Source organism: Scomber japonicus, chromosome 17, assembly GCF_027409825.1.
Source record: "Scomber japonicus isolate fScoJap1 chromosome 17, fScoJap1.pri, whole genome shotgun sequence".
Classification (NCBI taxonomy): Eukaryota; Metazoa; Chordata; class Actinopteri; order Scombriformes; family Scombridae; genus Scomber; species Scomber japonicus.
Window position 1 is genome coordinate 15,573,529 of NC_070594.1, and position 23,056 is coordinate 15,596,584.

The window sequence follows — 23,056 nt, forward strand, 5'->3', positions numbered from 1 at the left end:
GTTAAGCTGTTGGTGTTTAAATGTTGAAAATGTGTAGGTTGCCCTCTCCATTAATTTACAACATACTGCACAACACAACTCTGAATAAAATTCCCTTATCATTTCAACTTAATTAAATTAAAGGTCAGTTAAAAACGTATCAGGCAGCACAACCAGACCGAGACTTCAAGTGAGAAGTGCCAAATCGGAAAGTTGGCTTTCCTGCATTTCACAACACAGACACAAGAATGAACAAAATTGTTGTCTCTAACCCTAACTTACTGCATTAATAATTCACCAAATTGTTTTGAAGCAAACAACTGCTGCTTTGTTACGCTAACTAACATTGCCTCAAATGTCAGTCTTAACAACTACTTACTACTACTACAACTACTACTGACAAACTACTGTTTTAGGCCAAAAAATATATGTTGGCTTTTTTAAAAGTGCATGGGGGATCAAGCCTTCTGCTCTGCTGCACAATGCCTGTAGAACAGCCATCTTAACAATCTGAGAGCAGCACAGACCCTAGACTCTTAAAAAACAGGAAAACATTTTCAATTGAACTATTATTATTATTATTATTATTATTATCTTTATGTGGTGTGTTCTGTGTTACTACAGGCATGTCTTAAAATGTATATTGTACTCTACTTTGAATATAATTTGTCTTTTTCCACAAAGTTATCTCCTGGTCTACTACTTCACTGTAAAGTCCATTCTCAGGATTCTAACACTATAAATCACAGAGTATATTATTTTCTCTCCTATCAGCAAATGAAACTAAATTTATTATAATTTATATCAGAAATTTTGAAGAGCTGCCGCGTGACGTCAGACCCGAGTCGCCCTTGTTCCAATCAAACAGGTTTTTATCTTTTTAAAAACACATCACAAAAAAACAATGTGTTATCAAATTTTGTTTGATTTTCTTTTTGACAGGGATGTGTTGTGGGTGGAAACACACACGCCATAAAGTTTTTTCTTTTACAAAAAAAGGGAGGGGGGGGGGCTCTTTTCAAAGGCTCGGGCGTTGCCAAGACAACCACCCCAGCAACTTCTGTTGTCATTAGCTACCCAGCTGGCGTTCGGAACGACCCAGATGCATTAGCTGTTAGCAAACAAGCAAACCAGATAACGCTAATCAGTATCGATATCTACAGTATAAGAACACAAACAATGGACTCAAATTCGTTATATTATTCTTTGGAGCTCGTTGCGGGTACCGGATGTACTTTAAACACTGAGCAAAGAACCGCCCTGCAAACTTCCCTGGTGATCTTGACGAAAAACTACAAGTTCCAGAGAGTCTTGTTTTGGGGCAAAATTCTGGGATTAAAGGAGGATTACTATATTGCTCAAGGGAGAGGAGAAGATGAGATGAAGGATAAAAAGAATCTGTACAGGTAAGATGATTTCACCTGTGATTTCAAATCATTGCACTGAGTGTATTTCTTCCACTAACGTGTGTGAAATCTGTCTGCCTGTTTGTTATCTTCAGCTTCAACTGCATGGACTGGTTCCTGCTTCCCCCTGCCACACACACGATGATTGAGGAAGTGTCCAAAGCGGCAAGGGGTCGCTTCATGGGTGACCCCTCATACGTGTATGAGCTCATTGAGATCCAAAGGCAAGGAGAGGGGGAGGAGGCTGTAGAGGAGGAGGTAGTGGTAAGTATGATCAACAATAAACAGTGTTAAATTACTCACAGCTTGATTATTATGAATCCATCTGTCTACTGTGAGCACATAATTTATTCCGTTGAGCAGTAATGACAGCCAAAACAAGTGCACATGTGGGACCAAAATAAATACACAGTTCTATAAAGAAGAAACTGCTAAAAACACAGCAACAGGCCAACAGATACAGCTCTATTCAGTCTCACGGGTTGCACTGTTGCAACGAAACAAATGAGTGGCTGCTGCTATGGATGATGAATGACAGTATATGAGGTAATGAGGTTCTTCAATTTCCTGGCTGAAATGAACGCTATCTGTACCGTTATGAAATTCCTGACCATTTTTAATTTCAGACCAAAGTGAATGAGGAAAAGAGGCTGGCAGTGACAGTTCATCAGATTGATGAGGAAGTGTCTGTGGTACCACGCAGCGCCTTCATCAAGAGTGCACACGGCCTGGTCCAGATGAACCGCAGCTTTGGTGGTAATATAGATTACTCTGCCACATGTTGTGTCTCATTACAGAGTGTGAACATTTGCAGCGGCATGCAACTGACCCTGAAGTGTTTCATTAAGAACGGCTACAATGGTATTTATTTTATGTAATATATATATTTCATGTCAGTGAATTGTGAATTGTTTCCTCAGGTCTCTCTCACTCAGAGGCAAGAAAGCTTGACAGTTTCCTTCACCTCTCTGAATCAAAGAATCTAAAGAAGAAATCCATCCTGGAGATGGCTGATTTGAACCCAGCCATCGACTTCCTGGATGTACTGAGCGATGACATTCCCAAAGGTGAAACGATAGAAGTCAGTAACGTGTAACCATGCAACCAAATATCACATTTTTCAAGATTTGTTGCCAGTATTTCAGCACACAAACACACTGTTTTTGGTGTGTCTTGTAATCATTGAGCTCTAAGAGGTTTTGTAAGGACACTATGGCAAGTCAAACCAGTAGAGAAAAGGTCATCCGATTATAACACACACATATTTTGAGCCAGGTGGGTTCCAACTGCTGTGCTACATCATGATCGAATGAGCTGTGATTCAGCATTAATCATTATGTTGATTTATCTGACAAAGTCAAACGGTATTTCATCCAAGCAATCATGTAACAGTAAAACGGGTTAAGCAACCAGATAAACTTTTGAAATAAATTCCCAATCCTTGAGATGTCAACAGACCTTCCAGATGGGATAGGTTTTCTGGGAATATGTTCTCATCCAGATTCATGTGCAGGGGTCTCGTAGCCTGACAGATGCACCCATGTACAGACTTTTAAGTTCTTCATTGGAAAATTAGTAACAGCTCTGTTACCAAAAACTACCAGGATATAGTCTACCAGCAGCCAAATTAATGTGAAATGATCCCTGGGATTGCTCAGGTTCGTAGGAGATGAAACTGAAATAGCTCAAATAATCATAGCAGGGTTTTTGCAAGATTAAAACTATTAATAACAAACAATGGAAAACTTCCATGATTGCCACATATTTCCCAGAGTGCATCAGTGTAATGAAATGTAAGTAAAATTAGCACTTTACAGGCAGGAAGTGTTTCAATTTCACCTCATGTGCTTGATGTAGGTAATTTACTAGTTTGTCATTGTTGAAAAGATTAAAGGATGAGTCGTTTTGTGTGTTCAGATGCTGTTGGGAAGCTCCTTCTACAGTATTACATATGATAGGACACTGAAAACCATAAAATGAATTTAGAGTGTGTTAAGTTTGTTGTTTAGCTGGATGTAATCCAGACCACAGTGAATCTTGATAAAGTGAAGCTCTGGATCTACAAGTTTAAGTGTGTGAAAGAAAGAGGAAAATATTTAGTGCCCGTGACCTGACATGCAACAGATGTCTGATTTAAGAGGGTTTACACGTGTATACTGTGCTTGTGTGTGTTCTTTGAGTTGATACGGACGTCAGCAGTGTCATCACTGCAGCAGACATTACACAGCTGTAATCATGCCACACTTGCAGCAGCTCTCGTAACAGCAGGGCCACTTCCTTTTGCTGAAATGGGAGAGTTAACATTTTAAAAAACGGGACACCGGGGAAAATGCGGTATGTTGTATCTCCACGAGAAGGCAGGTGTTTTCCTCTGAGAGCCTAAGTTGGGCTCCCCCTATTTTCCACAACAATCCAGGAAACAGTTTGCAGCTCAAGAATTATGGCTTCAGGTTTCCCTTCCCTGCAGTTACAACCTGGACATTATGTGTAGCATTACACATACTGTGCCTAAATTCAAAATCACTTTTACTTGAATCATACTTTGCCGGATGAGTCCAAATGCATAAAAGCGGTCACGCCACAATCTAATCTACTATAACTACCTCCCTTTTGTGTAAAGCAATCAAATGGCTTTTTTGTTTTTGTACCAGCAGGTCCAGTTCTTGTTTTTTAGTCTCGGGGTCTTGGGATCATGGTCACACCCTAAAATATTAAGAAACAGGTTTAGACTGACTACAGATATCAAAAACACAAAGGGTTGATTTATTGGAGTGTTCCTTGGCTGCCTAAGCATGTGAAGAGTATAATCTTCTTGGAATGATTTCCAAAGATTACTGTTGTCTCCGTTTCAATTCATCGTAGTCTGTGAACATGATGTGGCAGCATCCTGCAATAAACATCAATGTTCTCCACAGGCAGCTGTTTATAAAAAGGTCATAATGCAGACAATTAAACCGGTCCATGAATTACTAGTCTGCTTTTAACTTTAATAAACGGAGCCTAGAATTTTTATATAATCGTTTTTTGTTTTTTTGTAGGGTCGTGGAGTCTTCAGTTTGAATGTGCCAGCAAAGTGTGTGTGATTCGCAGCCTGCTGTGGCCTGGCCTGACTTTCTACCACGTGCCAATGACACCGCAGCATGGATACATCTACATTGGTGATGGGACCAAGAATTTGGACCTTCCCTTCATGCTATAAACAGACATCTTAAACTTATTTCAAGCGACTTCTCATCAACCCTCAAAACCAAAATGCAACATATAGCAGAATTGTTTTTGTCTGATCCAAAAAAAACTAATAAAAGAGGTAGAGTGATACAGTTTGCAACTACAAGCTTTTTGTTCCATTTAGTTGTCGTGCGAAAAGCTTTTCCTATACAGTAAACACATGTTGAGAGGTTGGGTAAACAGACAGATTTTATTTGCACATCTGTGTTGCTTTGATTATACACAGTCAACATACCACCTACTTTGAAAACGTGACACTGACCCACTTGTTGCTCTCTTTATGTTAAGTTGTCACTTCAAGGGCTTTTTGAATACCAACAGAGACAGAATAGATGGCTCTGGGTGGGGCAGAGCATGATTCATTGAAAGTATGACGCAGCTTAATAAACAAAAGGTACAATAAATACAGATGGATAAATCTTTTCCCAGGGCAGCATGTCAAAAGTCAGTGTAGATTGCAGATGTGGTTGAAAGACCGGGTTGAGTGAAAATCCACCAGAATCTGCTTCCTTGTGGTCCCACCAACCTTCCTCCAGTTTCACTGCTGATTCGTGTGGTTTTCTGTCCTTCAGTGTTTTGTGTAAACTGGTTTAATGCTGTAACGTACATTGTCCTTGAGTGCTGGGTGGCCAACGGGCATGCGATTCTTACACCACTTCAGTCCTTTTTTATAGATGGGTTTTACCGAGTCAATGGACCAGCGGGTCAGGTATCTGTACAGTAAACAGCAGATACAATTTTAAGTTTGAGTTGCACTGGGACCTACTCATCCAGAACATTTATAGATAATGTTGAGAAACACACATAGACATGTACACCACCTGTTGAGTTGTTGCTTAGGCTTTTTTGGGACGTGGCCCTCTGGAAGTTTGGGTTTGTGGTCAGGAAGCAGACCTTGAACAAGCAGGAAAACAAAAGTAATTTCTAATAATGTAAGAACCCATTACTCAGTAAAGCTGGTAAAGGAACAAAATAATAATTAATGTTGGGTTCTATTAATGCTACATGTTAAATGTATAAGCATTTTGGAAGTACTTTTATTTGATTTCTCGCTGAGATGATGAGATTGATACCAATCCCATGTCTATACATTCAGTATTATCCTCAACTAGGACGCAATTCTTCACTTAGCATAAAGATTAAGAGCAGGGGGAAACAGCTAGCCTGGCTCTGACCGAACTGAATGTAAACAAAAATCAACGTAAACACAGCAAGTTGTGCTTTTATGACGAGTTACATGCTGAAACCTTTTTTTTCTCCTGCAAGAAAGAAAAGTATTTCCCAAAATGCTGAACTAATCTTTTAAGCCTTTGTTTCATTTCCACGTTATGTTTTTATCAGTTTGACAGCTGACAGTGTCTGAAATCAATGTAACTGAATTCATGATAGACAGACAAAACTCTGCTTCAGTGCTCTAACTTGCAATAAATATGTGGTCTGCAGAGAAGTCTCCAAGCAGATGAGAATGGATCATTTGTTCATGTGTTGGCCCAGCTGTCACAACTTCTCACCATCTCAACAGTGTTGGATTCAATGCCTTTAAGTCTGTATGTGCCTTTTTGTTAACAATGAACTGCATTTGAATAATTTTAAAGTTGTAATTTTAACGTATAAGAACAGACAAAAATGTGAGGGAAATTTGAGTTTGGAGAGAACAATACAACACAGAAATGGAGCAGGCAGTAATACTGACCTGCTCTGTGAGCCATCTGCACACATATGGCAATCTTGCGATGCTCCTCTAGACAGAGACCAGTTATTCTCCTGGGCAACATCCCTCCATCTGACTTGATGAACTGACTGAGCAGTAAGACATCCTGGAGGGGAAAAACAAAGAATGAACATCAGGCACTTTTAACGGCTGACACACTTATCAAAATGTCTTATTTGATCATTACAAGCTATGAGATGCATTTACCGTGTAGTTGTATTTGTGCTGCAGGTTCCATCTGTAAATGGGGCACTTGGCTGCAGGGTTTGGCGGCTGTGGACCTGCTGGTATTTCCAATATTTGTCCTTCGATCTGATAGGTTACATTACTACAGTTAGTCCACAATACACTATGGTAGCTTCCTTATAAAGGCTAAGGGCCTGATTTACTAAAGGTCTGCGTGTGTAAAAACGTGTGCAAACTTGACATCACCCGCAAAAAACGTCTACTAACGCTGCGCACTGAGGTTTGCATCTTTCAACTGTGTAAGATAGTACGCGCTGTCCATTTAGTACGTTTGCCATAATCAATATGTAATATGGGACGTTTCAACCCTAGTGTGCAAAATACAGGGAGGAGAAAATGCAAATATGTTATTGAGCACACACATTGTGATTTACCAGACCTGAAGGTAATTTTACTGACGCTAACTGTGTCTATAAATAATACTTTTGAAGGACAGGTATTAACTGGCTGCACACTGCGCTCAGATGACTGCTGTCACTATGGAGAGGAGGAGACGGAGGCACAATGACAGAATATGCACAGGACAGAGTTTTTCCACCTCTATTAATAATTTTGGAGTGGAATATTTTTGGTTATTTTTGGTTGGCTAATCCAGGAGACTCTGCTCCTGTTTTAGTGTTTTATGGTTTGTTTGTTTTTTTTTAGTTATTGTTTTATTGTTTTTAATTTGTTTTAAAAACAATAAACAATTATTTTAGTATTTATTTCCTGTTAATTGTTTTATGTTCATGTGTTGTTTTATCTATTTATGTACAGCACTTTGTTTCAGCTGTGGTTGTTTTAAAGTGCTATATAAATAAAGTTCAAGTTTTACTAGAAGAGTTAACTTTGTCACAAATACTCTCCCATGTGTCGGTTTTTCTGGTAATATTTGTTTTTGTTATAACTCAATATATTAGTTAACCTCTTCCACTAGAACCTGATCATATTTCATTTTGCGCTTGTAGCTTTCTGCTTGTCCAAACTCTCCATTCAGACATGCAAAATCCTCATTTAAATACTGCTGTCTCCACCCTGTTACACCTGTTTTCATTTACGCAGTTATTCTTAGTAGATCACCCGCAAAACGCACGCAAACGAAACGGGCAATCTATTGCACTGTGCATGCAATTTAGTACCCACTATTTGGGATCTTAGTAAATCAGGCCCTTAGTGTAGTGACTCCTATATTTGAATTATAAGACCTTCACCCCCACTTTGCTATATAACTGTTGTTTGTAGAGGCGTGCCACTGCAGGTCAAAGGAATTGCTCTTTGTTGCATCTCCTCACATTTGAGAAAGCCTCTCCTTGTGGAAACAAAGTGGATCTTACACTTCTAGGCTCTTTGTTTCTCTTGTGACTTTAATGACGTAATCTTAACCCAAAGCTGACACTTTTAAAATATAATCAATCTGTTAAGTTGCACAACATTTGAATATATGGTCAACATCATTGCATTTTTCCAACCTGAGAGGCCCTGCTGTAAAGCTACAGTTAAGATACATTGTGTAAACAGTGCAAACCATGTTTTTGTCATATAAAGTGGCGTTTGCATCCTCTTATATGGTCCTTAAACATCTCAGGACAGTTGTTTGTCTACTGTAATCACTCAAACACAATACCAACTGTAAGGCATCAGCAACTACAAATTATTGATCTTATATGAACAGCATCTACAACAAATGAGCTTTTCTTCAGAAATTAGCATGTTAGTAGTACTGCAAAGTAGTTAACTTCAGTCAAAGCTTTAGACTAGATTTCATGATACTTCATGATACTACCTAGTCTGGGGATTTTTAAATGCATTTAACTTTCTAATTGTTTATGCCGGCTTTTACCAACAAAACTCTGGAGATCTTCCTCAGTCTCTATGAGTGAGGTGTTTAGAGACAGACTTGTGAGTCTGTGTCTATTAGACAACAGAACAAATCACAGGCTACTTAAAACTAATCAAACTGATAGGAACTAAATGTCTAATAATGAAAACAACTCATCATGTCATTATCAGTTTCACATCAGTCTGGTTGTACTTACAGTCATTGTTTTCCCCTTTTGATTCTCCACAACTGTAAAACAGATGTTGCAAAACATTAGGTCTTAATCATGAACACAAATATTGCAGTTACTTATTTAATACTGCATTCCTGACCTTTGAAACGGCCACCACAATCTTTGAAAGATATGTCCAGAGATGGTGGTGGCAGTAAATACAATCAGTGGTAGTGCTTTGATTTGACAGTAACCATGTGATCTCCTGTCAAGCTAAATCATAATTTATAACAAACAGGGCCTACATACAGCAATCAAGACACACCATGTGCTTAGGTGACAACTGCTTCCTTTTTTAAAGTGTCTTTCCATTCAAAATGCATTTTTCTTCCTGTTAATTCAGTTGAATGTTTAATATCACTGTGCAGAGTTTGACACTTGAAAGCTGTTTTCACATCCATCTGCTGACAGTGGAAAGTTTTAGTTTAAGGGACCCTGCGAGCATCATTTGTGACATCACAGCATTCAATTCACATTAAAGTGAGATGTAGAAACATTTAGTGCACATACAATCAGAATGTACTTTACAGTGAAATATAAGTAATGAGGGAAAAGGAAAAGATGTTATATTAAGGATTTGACAGTGCTTTAATACTACATTCACCTGACACACACACAGACACATATTCATAGGGTGATGGCTGTTGTGCAAAGTGCCAACCTGCTCTTCAGGAGGAGCTTAACATTCACACACACATTCACAAACTGAATGAACAGTCTTGGGGAGCAATTTGGGGTTCAGTATCTTGCCCAAGGACACTTTGACATGTGGTCTGGAGGAGCCAGGAATCCAACCGCTGATAATCTGACCCACAGCTGCCCAATTGTAATGAGATAACTGAACTTGTTTTGTAAAATATCACGTTGAGTGTTTTATATACATCTTAAAAACATGTCTAGAGGGGACATGTAAGCATTACTGACTTGTGAAATGTCACATGTATACATTTTGTTTGACAAAAATAGAATTAAAATGGCGCACTGTGTGCACAATATTACAGATACCAACCTACATGTATCACACATTTAAAGATGTGACACAGATTTTGACAAAATTGACTTACAAGAGCTGAATTTATACAACATTTGAACTAGAATCTCACTGTACTCCTAGACAGACGCAGCCTTGATGTTCACGATAGCTTTTGCAATAACTTTTGACATTTTCTAAAATAAACAACAATTTGTAGCTCAAAGCATTTGTAAACATGGTCATACTGCTTGTTAGTACACATGGTTTTGTTCGGATTGTATTTGTTTTTACTGTATACGTTAATGATCTTATCGTGTTGTCCCAACTAATGGGAATCCAAACAAACAACAAATCAAGTATTAGACAGGTTACCGTTAATCCATAATGAAAATGATAGTTTGCTGCAAAAAGTAGCTGTAAGGGGAGGCGTTTTGTAATATTGGAAAGTGAATCACTCTGACCTCATTCAGAAAGTAACATGTTTGTGCTCAAGCAACATTTTCAGAACAAGTGTGCACTGAGATGGACTAATAAAAGTACGCAAACCTCAAGATATTCTATGACATAAAATATTTACACTGACATGCTTCAATCAATGGAGTAACGTGATGTTAACGTGATGACGTTAGCTAGTTAGCTCAACCGGGCTAATATGGCATCGTTTGAATAAAAGTGTCACCTTGGCGGATTCCTCTGCTCTGAATGGCAAATGCTGACAACTGGGGGACGTTTATCCTCTGCAGAGCGCTCACGTTGCTGCCGGTGACACCAAGTTTTAAACCTGCAAAAGAGGTCCAGACAGACCTCAACACACCGCTGGCTGCCATGTTTACTCCTTGACCTTCGTCTCTTCCTGTTTGATAATCTCGCGAGAGTGAAAGCCAGTGACACCCTCGGTGAACCTTCTTTTATCCAGTCTATGGTGAAGACCATAGACTGTAAGAAGAAGGTGAAGACACAATAAAGTAGACTACATCAGGGTTATTATAGTATGAAATTTGAATTTGTTTTTATTAGGGACCGAGCCGACCCTATTATTTTTTTACTCAGTTTTTCAATGTGTGTTTTTTTTCCCCAGTTTAGTTTTAGTTAGTTTAAAGTGATTAAATTGTTTTTATTTTTATTTTTATTTTTATTTTGAGGAATTAACTAGTTTAGTTTAGTTTTTATTTAGTTTTAGTCTCAAGTTTTAGTTTTGCAGGTACAAGGAAAGCCTTGATTTGTAGAAGCTGAAAAGGATACAATACATGACACCAAATATGGTTTACCAATTCATTGTTTATTAAAGGCACCATATTGTGTAAAGTCATTTTATTATTTTATTCTTTAACCATTAATGATACTTTTTCATTGTTCATTGTAATTTGTATTTGTTTTGTTGTTTCATTTTTATTTTCATTTCAGTTAACTAATAATAACCCTGGACTACACAAGTACACAGATCCATTTAAATTACCAGCGTGCCTGTGGATGAACTTTATGTTTTATTAAATTTATGTATTCTGGCTTTAAAAATCAAAAACTATTGCATGGCCAAGAGGAAATTCCTTATCAACACCAGATGAGTTTATTTATAGCTACACATAAATGGTTGACACCCAGAGTCAAGATCTAAATCTGATTAATCTACAATCACCAACAAAAAAGTGTTAAAGCACAATATCTCACAAAATTAAACACAAGAGGGGGAAAAAATGTGGATCCAAGGGACATTTAGGATCTAGTGACAGTGGCATCCAGACAGACCTAGAGATAGATTTTTTTTGAAGGCCACAAGAGATTCAATATAAAACCACTATCAATGATCATAGCGCATGTCCATGTTATTGTCTGCAAGCAAGATTACATGTATAACTGATGTGTATAAAAAACTCCAGCATGTACCTTTACCTGTATTTTCATTTTCCTGTTGCTTTTGTTTAGATGCTCAAAGTTCATAAAAGAGAGGGGGTCACAGATGTCAGTCGTCTCTATTCATGCTGAGAGGCACTGAGCAAAGCGGTGTAGGAACATGCCAAACTTTTTTGTTGCAGAAAGCAGAGGGTACAGGTAGATTCTTCAGGGGCAGATAAAGCAACTTGGAGAAGATAAAGAGTTTGATGTTTGATAGTGTTATCATGAAGAACACTATGCCATTGTCCCAATTGCTATGTTTTTGTTTGCTGTTTTTCAGGATTTATCTCATGGCTTCATCTGCTTGCCTAAAGGAAGCAAAGCAGGCCACATTGCACTTACAGAAGCCCTTACTGAGTAAACTTGCTGAACTTAGTCTTGTGCCAATATGGGCTGTATGATAAATCTGGGCGCAGCCTTCATGAAACATAACCTTCTTTTGCAGGATCGCCTACAATTGCAAAATTTTATGGTGTGGATTATTGCCCCCTTGTGTGGTTATACTAGATGTTTTTTGCAAACAAGTTTCCTTTTGTTCACAGGGTAAGTCTCAAGGAAAAAGTATCATCTGAAAGTTACATTTGTTTGGCCTTGAGCTTCAGTGAGCGTGTAGCACTTTCTCTGTTGATATACGTCATTGTTTTCACGAACATGTGAGTTCTTCTTAGAGTGGTGAAAATAGCACAACAATAAACTAATTTATGACAGAAAGCTGGTTATGAATTTCTTTTAAAAAAACAAATACTTCAAAAAATGCAGAGAATACTGCAAATTGTAGACAGTAGACATCTTAGAAATTTATTTTAAGATATTGGACAAATTAGTCTGATAAAGGATGTTATGATTTCTCAGATCTATCTATCTATCTATCTATCTATCTATCTGTCTGTCTATAAATGACAGGAACGTCTGTCTGTCTGTTATTCGCATATCTCTTGAACCGTGCATCCAATTGATTTCAAACGTGACAGGTGTCTTGCTACGGGCACGAGTAAGTGCAGTGCCAAGTTTGACGTTGTTTGGATAAGGAATGTAAAATAGCTAAATATATCGGTAGACGGGTTAGCACACATTTGCTGTTGCCGCTCTAGCCACTGGCCACTCCCCCACAGCACACTGAGTACAGCACAGGACCAGAGTTAGAGAGGCTATAAGGCAGCGGAGCTTTGGTAGCTAAAATGGGAAATGCACTTCACACCCTCCAAAAAATGGATGAAACTGAAAACACTTTAAATAGACATCCCAACCTGCAAAAAGTCATTTCAGGGAGGTCTGGTATCTATCAATAGTCTGGATTTTTTTGGATACTTTGAGGCTGGCTTAAAATTAATCTGGAACCGTTGTCATTACAATTGATATTGATAGTTGGCTAAATCATGACTGAGATGTTTTAGGGTGATCCCCAAACTTGAACTAACATTTTAGATACAAATGTCTCATGTTTAGATTTATAATGAAAGAATGTTGACAGCTAAGTCATCCACTAACTAGCTACCAAGAGTTTACTCAAAAGCACAAATAAAAAATGTGAAAACCTACAAAGTTAAACATCATATATTTTGGTAAAACACATGAATAATATACAATGGTATTAAAACTGCTTTTAATAATATTTTTAATAATGACAATCGATGAAACGATATGTGAAAGAGGTAGCCGGTAGTGAAAAACCCATAGATAATTATCTCTCAACTCCCCTCAGCTCTACAGAGCATTGTAGGGTCTTTTTACTCATTGTTTTGGTTTTATAGACATACTGTACTTTTGTATTGTGGCTCAGTCTCATTACTCTCATCAACATTGTCCTTAGCTGCAGTAGCCAGCACTATTAAAGCACAGACAAACCTATTGTATATCTGGCTGACAGCTGGCATACAACGTGGAGTATTGTGCCACTAAAGAGCCAGATATGTCTCAACAGTTAGTAGAGCAAAAACTGGGCTAAACGGAGAGTGAATATTTGACTTAACTTGGACTGCTCCAGCTGTCAAAATAATTCATTAAAGCAGGTCTGAATTTAATACATCAACTCTAAGATTAAAATTCATGCATGTATTGTGAGCCAGGTATAAAAAAATGATTAAAGTGATAGTAATTGGAACAAAGTCAGACTGTGGCAGCTCCTTTTAATACCAATGGTCACTACATAAGTCACATGACCATCTGAAGACAGCCTTTTAGTAAAAAGGACTGCAGTTGACTGAGAACCATGTGGTTGTGAGAATGCCGCTGCAGGCGTCATGGCAACATGCACAGGGAGGAAGTTAAGAACAGGGGCAGCCATGGTGGGAAACTAATGTGGGCACTGCTGCACAAATCAGCACAGCATGAGATACCCCTGTGCCACATAAAAAGATCCCTCAGAGCCTATATTAGTCATCTGTTACGTTTTGTGTAGTCGCTCCTGCAGGTGAAGCAGGATTCTTTCATTTAAAACAGATGGAGTAGCTTGGATTCAGTCAGGGGACTGATTTTTATGCAGAGCAGTGATTCTGATGGAAACAAGTCAACTGTCTCCTCATTCTCCTCAGAACTTCCCCCCTGTTTTAATTGACTTACTTGTTGCCAGCCACCAGGAGTGACCCTTTAAAAGGTCAGACAAACACGACTCAAACAAGGAGACTGGACCTCAGCACCAAAGAAAAACAAAAACAGCATCCTGGCGGGAAGAAAACTGCAAAGAGAGTAAAAAATGTTTTCAAACATTTGAAGAGTACAACTCAGGAGCCAAGGAGCTATCACAGGGAATGCCATCTGCATGAAAAATGGATTCAGAGGCTCTCCTGTCATACATAAAGTGCATTTGAGGGAGACAGATGCAGGGGAGCATGTGTTTGTGTGCGTATTTACTGGTATGACTGAATGAGTGTGTGTATGTGTGAGAAAGAGGACAGAACCTGGCATTCACAGAAGGCCAAGTGAAGGGAAAACAGGGATAAGAGCCTCTTCAAAGAGCAGCAAATTCGTTGAAGAAGCCAGTGCCATTTAGCACGTACACCCAAATACGTAAGGGAAGGTGGGGGGAAGGAGGGCTTGTTGGTACTTGAATAAATAAAGATTTCTGTCACTTGCACAGAAGCTTTACCCAACATCAAATAAGCAGAGGAGTCGATGGACGCGTATTGACATTGATCGTCACTGTGGACCTTGATCTCCGCTCCCTGGTCAATGAAACCAGTGCCTCTGTTTCCAGTTGTCTGCTTTGGGAAGCTTCTTCCCTCTCACCTCACTCTGCAAGCAGTGGGGGCCTTCAACCAAACCTTATTCCCTCGAAATAGGCTAATTGTGTTCAGTTGACTTCCTTGGATGCAACAGCCCTTACAAGTTAATCATCCAGGAAAGCCTCTTAGTGACAGCTATGCCTTAATTGCATACCAGACTGTGCCCATCAATCTGGATGGCAGCAAATCCACACATTCCATCTGCATGGGAATGAGATATTCTGTCGAAAACATTCTCAATGGGAGAAATCTTGATCTAAGGAAGTATGAAAGCTACGCCACAACGGTCAGATTGTGTAATTCAGTGATTTTGATTAGAGGTACCACCCCAAATTCAACTATTCAGATCCCATGGTTTAGCTATTACAACCCTGTTGCAGGTCTTTTTGTGTTTAGGCTCTTGAGCAGAAGCTATCACCAGGGGCCCTTCAGTGTTCACCAAAACATTAAAGGCAAAACAAACTGACCAGTGTGACAATAAAGAGGGGAATGCAGCGGGGTGGGATGGATTTGTTTTTGTGTGATGTGACCGTGCCCGCTACAGTCTCAGCTCATCTGCTCATTCCCTGCTGCGTTCTAACAGTTTGTCCAGGGAAGCGGGGTGAAAACGGTAACCTTTTCCACACAGCAATAACTCCCCACCATGACATCGAACCAACATTGCCTCAGCGTCCCTCGGCGCTCGCTGTGAAAATGTCAGACAAGCTCTTTTCATCTGAGGGAAATCCTATCTGATTTACTCTCCCCCTTCTTCCTCAGCTGAGGCGCCTGTTTGTACAGGGCCATGTTTCATTTAAATATCAAAGCCTATGAGGAGGAGAGACACTTTAAATGCCATTTTTTGGGCTCGTCTCAAGGAATGTGACTGCTTAAGTGTCCTTGACGAAGGGACCTGATCACCGAGACAATGCTTCCTTTGTGGAGGCAGGGTGACGGTAATCTCTATCTACTCTCTGCTCCATGGATGAGACAATCACACAAGGCCATTTGCATCTCAGTGTGCAGCTCATTTAGGCTCCACAGTTAAGATGGCATTTGAGGGATTGTTCACATTTTTGGCCATGAACCCAAGGAACCACGATAGTGAACATGCCCCTGTGGCGACTTATTTGTATTTACCACACTGCATTCACAATAGCTGTGTTGAACCGTCTGTTGAAGAGAGAAAAAGACAGTTTTAGAAGTAATTGTCTTTTGTGTAATGAACTGGAGTCAAGGCAGCGCTCTGGCAGAACTTCACCTAACAAGGTCACACTACTGTACAGTTTCCTTGCTTATCAGAACATTCCCAGGTAACATTATCTAACATGAGCAAATTCTGAACTGAAGTTTAACTTTTGATGCTGACTTAACCTGTGAATAGAAACACCTTTTTTCATATTTGCTGTTAGCTGTTACAACTTTTTATATACATTCAAGTTACACGTACTAGGATGTTTTCTCCTACAGAAGAAAGTGAGAACACCAGATTTCTGGCCCCTTTTTTATGGGAACCACACCTGGCTGGTAAAGAAACCTGGTGTCACATAAGGTCAAAACAGCATTTTCTTCACCCTCATTAGTCTGTACCCTTTTCTCTGACTGAAACTGAATGAAATGTATTGAATAGTATAGAATGTACAGAAAGCAAGCTGGTGGAGCCCAGCAGGGGGCAGCGGTGATTGTCAGGTGCAGCTTCACTCTACTGATACTGTTTGACTACCTCCCTACTTTAGTAGTCTGTCACCCTGCAGCAGTTAGTCAGTCAGCAGGACCTTGAGGATTAAATATTAAAACACATAGACATATATTTCACTCCTGCTAGGCCAATTATTCTATTTAATAGGGCAGAAAAAGTAGCACTCATTAAAATAATCCTTTAATAGGCTGATTCATGTTTAAGAGATTTAAAACAAGCATGCTTTATGGCAAGATGAAGGACTGCAACTGCAAACTACTTAAATAAAAACAGAGAAAGTAAGTAACTTCTGCAGCTGAGTGATGTGAACCCCCTCTTCCACCATCAAGACATGTTACGTGGGCTCCCCAATGGGGAACATTATCTTTGTCTCTTGTTCTCTTCCTTTCCCAGTTGGGGGTCATTCATGGTAACAACTTCAGACGGTCTTTTTTTCTCATTTTTACTACCTCCTTTTTTGTTGTATTTTTAACATGTTCAATCCATCTTGAGAATGTAAAAAAATGTACTTGATGTGTCAATGCATGTGTGTCTGTGAGCACAGTTGGCTTGCCATGGTGAGAAATTCTGCTCTTTGGAATAAACTCTCTCAGAGTTAAATTCATCAAAATTTGAGTGTACATGCGTGGCCATCGAAAAGACTCCATGGCATTTAGAGTAAAGGCAACTCTCACTCAGAGTTTATGGTAATGTGTAACTCTTTCAGAAGTTTCATGCTCAACCAAAACAAAAACAACTTTATTATTGTGCAAAATGATATGAATGATTTTGCTGAACACTGGCATGTCTTCATTTGTGCCAGTACAAACAAACAGGCCAACATGATATTCAACTCCATCACACTTCACCCAGTTTGTGCGGTTGACAGTGATTTTTGGATTAATATGAAGAAAAGCAGCTATATCTTCTGCATATTTCAGTGTTTCAAGTAAACACATTTTGACTGGACCAGATTCAACTGCTTTAAAAGTCAAGCATGCAGCAGTCAATGATAAGCTACTGCAAACTGGTGCTTTTTTGCAAGTGATACTGTCAAGTTCTTGAAGTTCTTCACACAATCTTTGAAAAATGTGTCTTTTGCTTCAAATCTCATAGTCAAAATATTAATGAGTGGTCCAATTTTTCGAATGATAGTGAACCACGAAATGATGTTTTGGAATCAAGTTGTTCGATGGGTACAGTTCTTTAAAGAGTCTGTGATGTTCAATAATAAGGTGCTTTAAATACACAGTCATCCCTTCTGTGATACAGTATGAGAACACAATGTTTATAATGTTCAGCAACAAGAGCAACAAGTGCCAGTGTAAGTCATCCTCTGGTACCAGGTCAGCAAATATCAACGGTATGTTTGTGATCAAGCATAGTGTTTGTGATGCATTTAAGCCTATTCCATGTCCACCGCAGTCAAGTATATTTGTTGGCTTGTTTTTCTTTTCCAAATAGCCATAGTTGAAAGCATATATCCTATTCATCAAGCTTTCTTTACAGATATAATGTGTACTCAAATACTGAAATAACAATCTGACCTCATATTGACCAACCCCTTCTAAAATATCATGCATGATGTGAACAGCACAATTTTCACATTGGAGGAGTCAAAAATAATTTTGTCAAAAACTGTGGACTGTGTTGATACAAGAAATCACAGCCAGTGTCTTCAAAGTGAGGAATTATGAAAAACAAATGCCGTAAGATTATTTTAATACTGCCTGAGTCATCATCATCTTCTATATCAGATTGTTCATTCAGGGCTGATTTCAGCAACTTCTTCAAGAGATGAGTCTCTTTCAGGGCCCTGGCCTCTCAGATGACCTGTCTTTAAAGCTGGTGTTCCATTTTTCCTGGAACCTGGATGCAGTCTCTTCTCCAAATATCAACAAGAAGTCTTGCAAAATCTAAAAAAGTGAAGGACTATCATTACAATCATTTAATGTAATCAAGTATGTTTGAGTATGTTCTTCATATTCTTATGTGCTACCTACCAGTCCCTTAGTGTCCAAGACACAAGGAAACATTTGAAGTATGTCTGCCAGCAAGGCTAAAAAAGGGGGCTTTTCCTGAAGGGGGCATTTCTCCAATCTTCTCCTGCACACTGCTAATGTAGACAGCAGCATGTTCAGTAAATATGTCAATATACTGTAACTAACTCATACACAGAGTAAGCTAACGTTAACTTGCAATATACACAAGAACAGAAGTAGGAATAGTAATTTTATATATTAAATCGAGGAGTAAAATACCAGAAGCTAGCATTATCGGTTGGTTTGAGGCAAGCACAACACTAACGTTACTGTTAAGTTCAGCAGCCAAGTCAACTTGCAAATTCATCTAAACAAAAAATACAAATAAATTAATGATAGAAAATCCCTCACCCTGAAGTATAACGTTTCTTTTACCTGTTTTACGACTACCTCCGAGTGAAGAAAACTGCTCCTGGGCGGGCCACCGGAGCAGAGTTAAATGACAATACTCAACTCAGTAAATTAACACCCAAATATTACTCCGCCAAAGAGTAGTCCTGAACACCAGCTGCAGTCTATGGCATGGAATAAACTCCCAAAATCGGACACTTTCACACTTTTTTGGCTAACTCCGGAATACACAACTCCAGAAATGTGCTGTGAGTAGTACAGTGAACGGCAATCAGTCAAGAGTCTTTATGCATCAGGCTTAATTAATAGACTTTCACTCGCACAAAGAGACATGATGCAACAAAAGAGTGGACGCTGAAAAGAAGCAAACCTGAAGTCCTTCCATTTCCCATTCACTCGTGTGTATAAGGACCGGTCGGTCAAACACAAGGCAAACTCTTCAGTAAAATTCCATTGCTGACAAACACAGAACCAGGAACAGTAATGAAGGAAGACCTATTTTTTCCTAGAAGTGCTTTATCATCAAGTCAAAGCACTCTCACATGTTTATTTTTTTCCATTCACACCAAATAATAACATTTAAAGGTTAAAGGTTGAATATGTAGAATATTTATTAAAAGCTATATATTTTTTTTAAATAATACAGCCACGGGGCGTTTTGAGGGGTACAGAATGAAAGTATTGCTTTTCCATAAAAAAAAATATTTAGTCTGAATTAATATTTTTAAAATGACGTTCTGACACGTTCTGTGTACATTGTACCAGCCAATTAACGGCCGGAATTGCGGGTTGCCAGGGTTGTCTGTTGTTCCAGCGCAGCTACTGGGTGAAATGGAGTTGTAAACAAACACGGCCGTTGGACTCACTAAAACCAGCGTTTTTTGCTCTCAAGTACAACTTTTCATCACAAAACTTCGAAGGTAAGACAGAATATCTGTTAGTCACTGTAAATAAGTGGTTGTTTACCTTTGTATTCTTTGGCTGCTGGTTCACTGAGTTTTCAGCGCAATAATAGTGGTACTGTTGAACTCGCCAGGGTCTTAGCTTTCATATGAGATGCTATTTGTTTGTGTACCATGAAGTATCAAAACGGTAGCAATGGAAATGTGGAGAGTGGGTTGACTTTCTGACGCTATTCGGATTTTGATATTTGATCATTAACCTCTTAACGCACGCTGTTCCGTTCACGGGACGGGACGGATGTTAGGAGGTAGCCACACGGTCTTCTGAATGTTTTAAACACCAACCCTTAAACATATATACTGCCGTACATTGTTGGAAAGCTTAGATTGTTCTGATTCATTCAAGACCACTCACGACTTATATGGTTGCTCACAGCCGTAATAGTATTACCGATTAGCTCGGCTAGCCACTCAGCTAAGTGAGAAAAGCTATAATGCCTACATACCTTCAAAGTCTTCCCTTTATCCACAACGATCATCTTATGACTCAGGACTTTCTGTACAGCTCGCCAAGTATCCATTCTTGTGAAATATGAAATCCGTTTTCATAAAACCGGAATATTTTCCTCAATATGTCCATGTATTTAGTCCAACTCGTAATGTAATAACACAAATAACAAACCATATACGGTCCGTTTACGTCATTTCCTGACCTGCGCGTCCATCTCAGACTACACGTGACTAGATGTTTACGACCGTGAGCCTCTTCTGCTTCTGACGACACCACACACAAGCCAATCGGTGTTTAGGATTAGGCAGTACATGCAGAGACATTGCTGCTACTCCCACTGGCGTTACAGTGTAATGTACCTCGGTGGTTTCAAGTCAGTTACAGCGAGGGTATGTTCGCTTCCTGTTTTCAAAATAAAAGCACCAACTCTATCGTTATGGTTTTCTTAATAATAAAAGGCAACGGGTGTTTTATTTTGTGAAAATGACCGGAAGTGCGTTACTCGCTACGGCTAACTTGAGTGGCTCCGAATTCGCAGGAACAAAACTTTAAGCAGATGTTATTTGGACAAATTAGCGTCACATTGTGGATCTAAAGGGTTACTTTCTTGCCTAAAAAGGTTAGACATGTGGATAAAGTGGTATATTTACAGAGTTAGAGCTAGAATAAAATCCGGCACCGGACCTGGCAACCCGACTGCTGGAATTATTTTTTGGTTGTTGCGACTACGATCTCGAGACATTAGATGGCGTTGTTCTGCTCATTCTACATATTCTACCTTTAAACTACATGCTTTCATGCACCCACTTTATGCACATGTGTTCATTAACCAGCATGGTTTATGGACAAATGTTCTCAACAAGTGCCATGTTTCAGCTTTCAGGAAATGCTCACTAACTGTTTGGACGTGAAGCAAATTTTAGAGGTTACTGCATAAAAAGGAAATACACAATACAAATTCTATAACTTGAGCAACAATATTAATGTGTATCCTGGAGTTTTATGAATCTGCTTCATACAGAAACATGAGGAAAAAGAAGAAACATTTGAGTGGAATAACTACTGAATATTTACAGTGGACCTACAGTTGAGAGAAGATAGGTCTTAAGTTTGTTTCTACATTTAAAAACGGTTTGGCTAGTCTTTCCTTTTGTTAGTTTTAGAAATTAATTTGAAAGGTTGTTTTTTGCAGTTCTTTATTTGTCACTTTCCTCTAGAGTAGTCTACAAGTGAACAAGCTAACAAGGATATCAAAAATCTTGTCAAGTGATACCTGGAGCTAAGTTAGCTAACATTAGCCATCATGTGCTACAAGGCCAAGTAAGGCCAAAGCATCAAATTACCAGCGTAGGCTATTAAATTGGGTTAGCAGTACATAGTTACATAGTCTCTCACTTCGCGTTTGCTTTGATAAAACACTATGCTCAATGTAACCTGTGTCTAAACAAACTCTGTGTGTGTCCTATTTGAATAATACTGCATGCAGTTAATTGATATTAGACAAAGCTTGCTATTTTTTATCCCTTTGTTATGCAGAAGGGTCAATCAAGATCCTTTATTTTTCACTTCCAGCCACAACACCCAAATTTTCGTAGGTGTCATGGATGATCTTTGGGTGGAGGCGTTTGTCTTAAAAATGTCAAAACTTTCCACCAGATGTTTCATATTATTGAAATAAATCTGTGAATATTGTATATTTGGTTTTGGTGTTGGATTGTTCTGTGGGTTTTTCTACTGGCGCTGGTTCTGCAGACCAAATCGTCCTCAACACCTCGGCGTGTTGCCACCTTGGCTCCTCTTTTGTCAACATAATATAACATTAATCCATTTGAGACATAGCAAACATGTCAGAGATGGTTCTATTTTAGGTTTGAGTACTTTTTATAACATTACTATATAGTATGTTTTATTATTGATCATCCTCTACTTCCTGGAGAATTGAGAGATAAACCAAAGAGTATGGTAGTTGGATTTATATGGTTGTACTAAAAAGCGTTAAACATCTGGCAGACTGAGAAATTAATTCCCATAAAGGAAAGACAAGCAAGAAAGACCCACCAAGGAAAGCTTGGAGGGGAAACAAGTCAATGTTATTATTAATAAATCCCCAACAGCTCACAACAGTTGATGATGAAAGAAATCTTCAGGATCTCACTTGCTGAAGATTTGTAAATATATACACAGTACACTTATCAGAGAGCTTAAAGAACAATGTCGACTCTTTAAAATATTGTTAAAGTCTAATTTAGATTTGATTGGATCACACATCTTGCCCTCAACCCACACTGTTTGGCTGAAGGGACCCAGAAGAGTAGACTTCCTTTCCCCCTGCTGAAATGCTTGTTTAAAAAACCTGTCCAACTGGCAGGAGCCCACTTACAAATGTGGGATGTTTTCTCTTTGTTGTGGTAAGCACAATGATCCCAAGCTCCGGGAGCTCACAAGGGACCTTCATGGGCTGTGATGGCGGAAAGAAAGAAAAGGATTAAAGCGGACAGTGAACAGCAAGGAGACACAGAAACACAGTGAAGTACAGGGAAGAATAAAACATAGAAAGTCCTCTCAGCTGATTTAAGCCTCTTTATGCCTGATAAACACCCTGTTGTGAAGGTCTCCCCATATGGGGAAAAAAATAACCACAAAAGCATCAAAGACCCTGGTCCCTCATGTTCCCCACATTTGATCAGTGTGTTATGTGCTCTTTCATGTTTTTGACCTCACAGCTGTTTGAAAGATGGAAAACCTTCTACCTGGGTTTTTCCAGTAAGGATAACCAGGGTAATTTTTTCAAAACTTTTGTAAAACCAACCTCAGAGCAAATAAAGCAATTAAAATAAATATGCTAAATAAATCATAACTTGCACTGTAGAAATAATCATCATAGCTCTCACTGTGATTTTTGTCAG

General features: G+C 38.9%; 2 protein-coding genes across 2 annotated transcripts; one reads left to right on the forward strand and one right to left on the reverse strand.

The window, feature by feature from the left end:
* The first annotated feature begins 1,106 nt into the window (after positions 1-1,106).
* On the forward strand, positions 1,107-4,584 carry rsph9 (radial spoke head component 9). The gene is made up of 5 exons (XM_053337517.1): positions 1,107-1,385; positions 1,481-1,649; positions 2,012-2,141; positions 2,306-2,452; positions 4,424-4,584. The coding sequence occupies exons 1-5, from the start codon at positions 1,159-1,161 to the stop codon at positions 4,582-4,584; spliced, it is 834 nt and encodes a 277-aa protein (XP_053193492.1). The 5' UTR covers positions 1,107-1,158.
* A 207-nt stretch (positions 4,585-4,791) lies between these two features.
* mrps18a (mitochondrial ribosomal protein S18A) lies at positions 4,792-10,413 on the reverse strand. Its single transcript, XM_053337526.1, has 6 exons — positions 10,253-10,413; positions 8,586-8,617; positions 6,532-6,636; positions 6,307-6,430; positions 5,435-5,507; positions 4,792-5,326 (listed from the first exon to the last, which is right to left on the reverse strand). Exons 1-6 carry the CDS (start codon positions 10,398-10,400, stop codon positions 5,182-5,184), a joined length of 627 nt encoding a protein of 208 aa, XP_053193501.1. The 5' UTR covers positions 10,401-10,413; the 3' UTR covers positions 4,792-5,181.
* Positions 10,414-23,056: the final 12,643 nt, after the last annotated feature.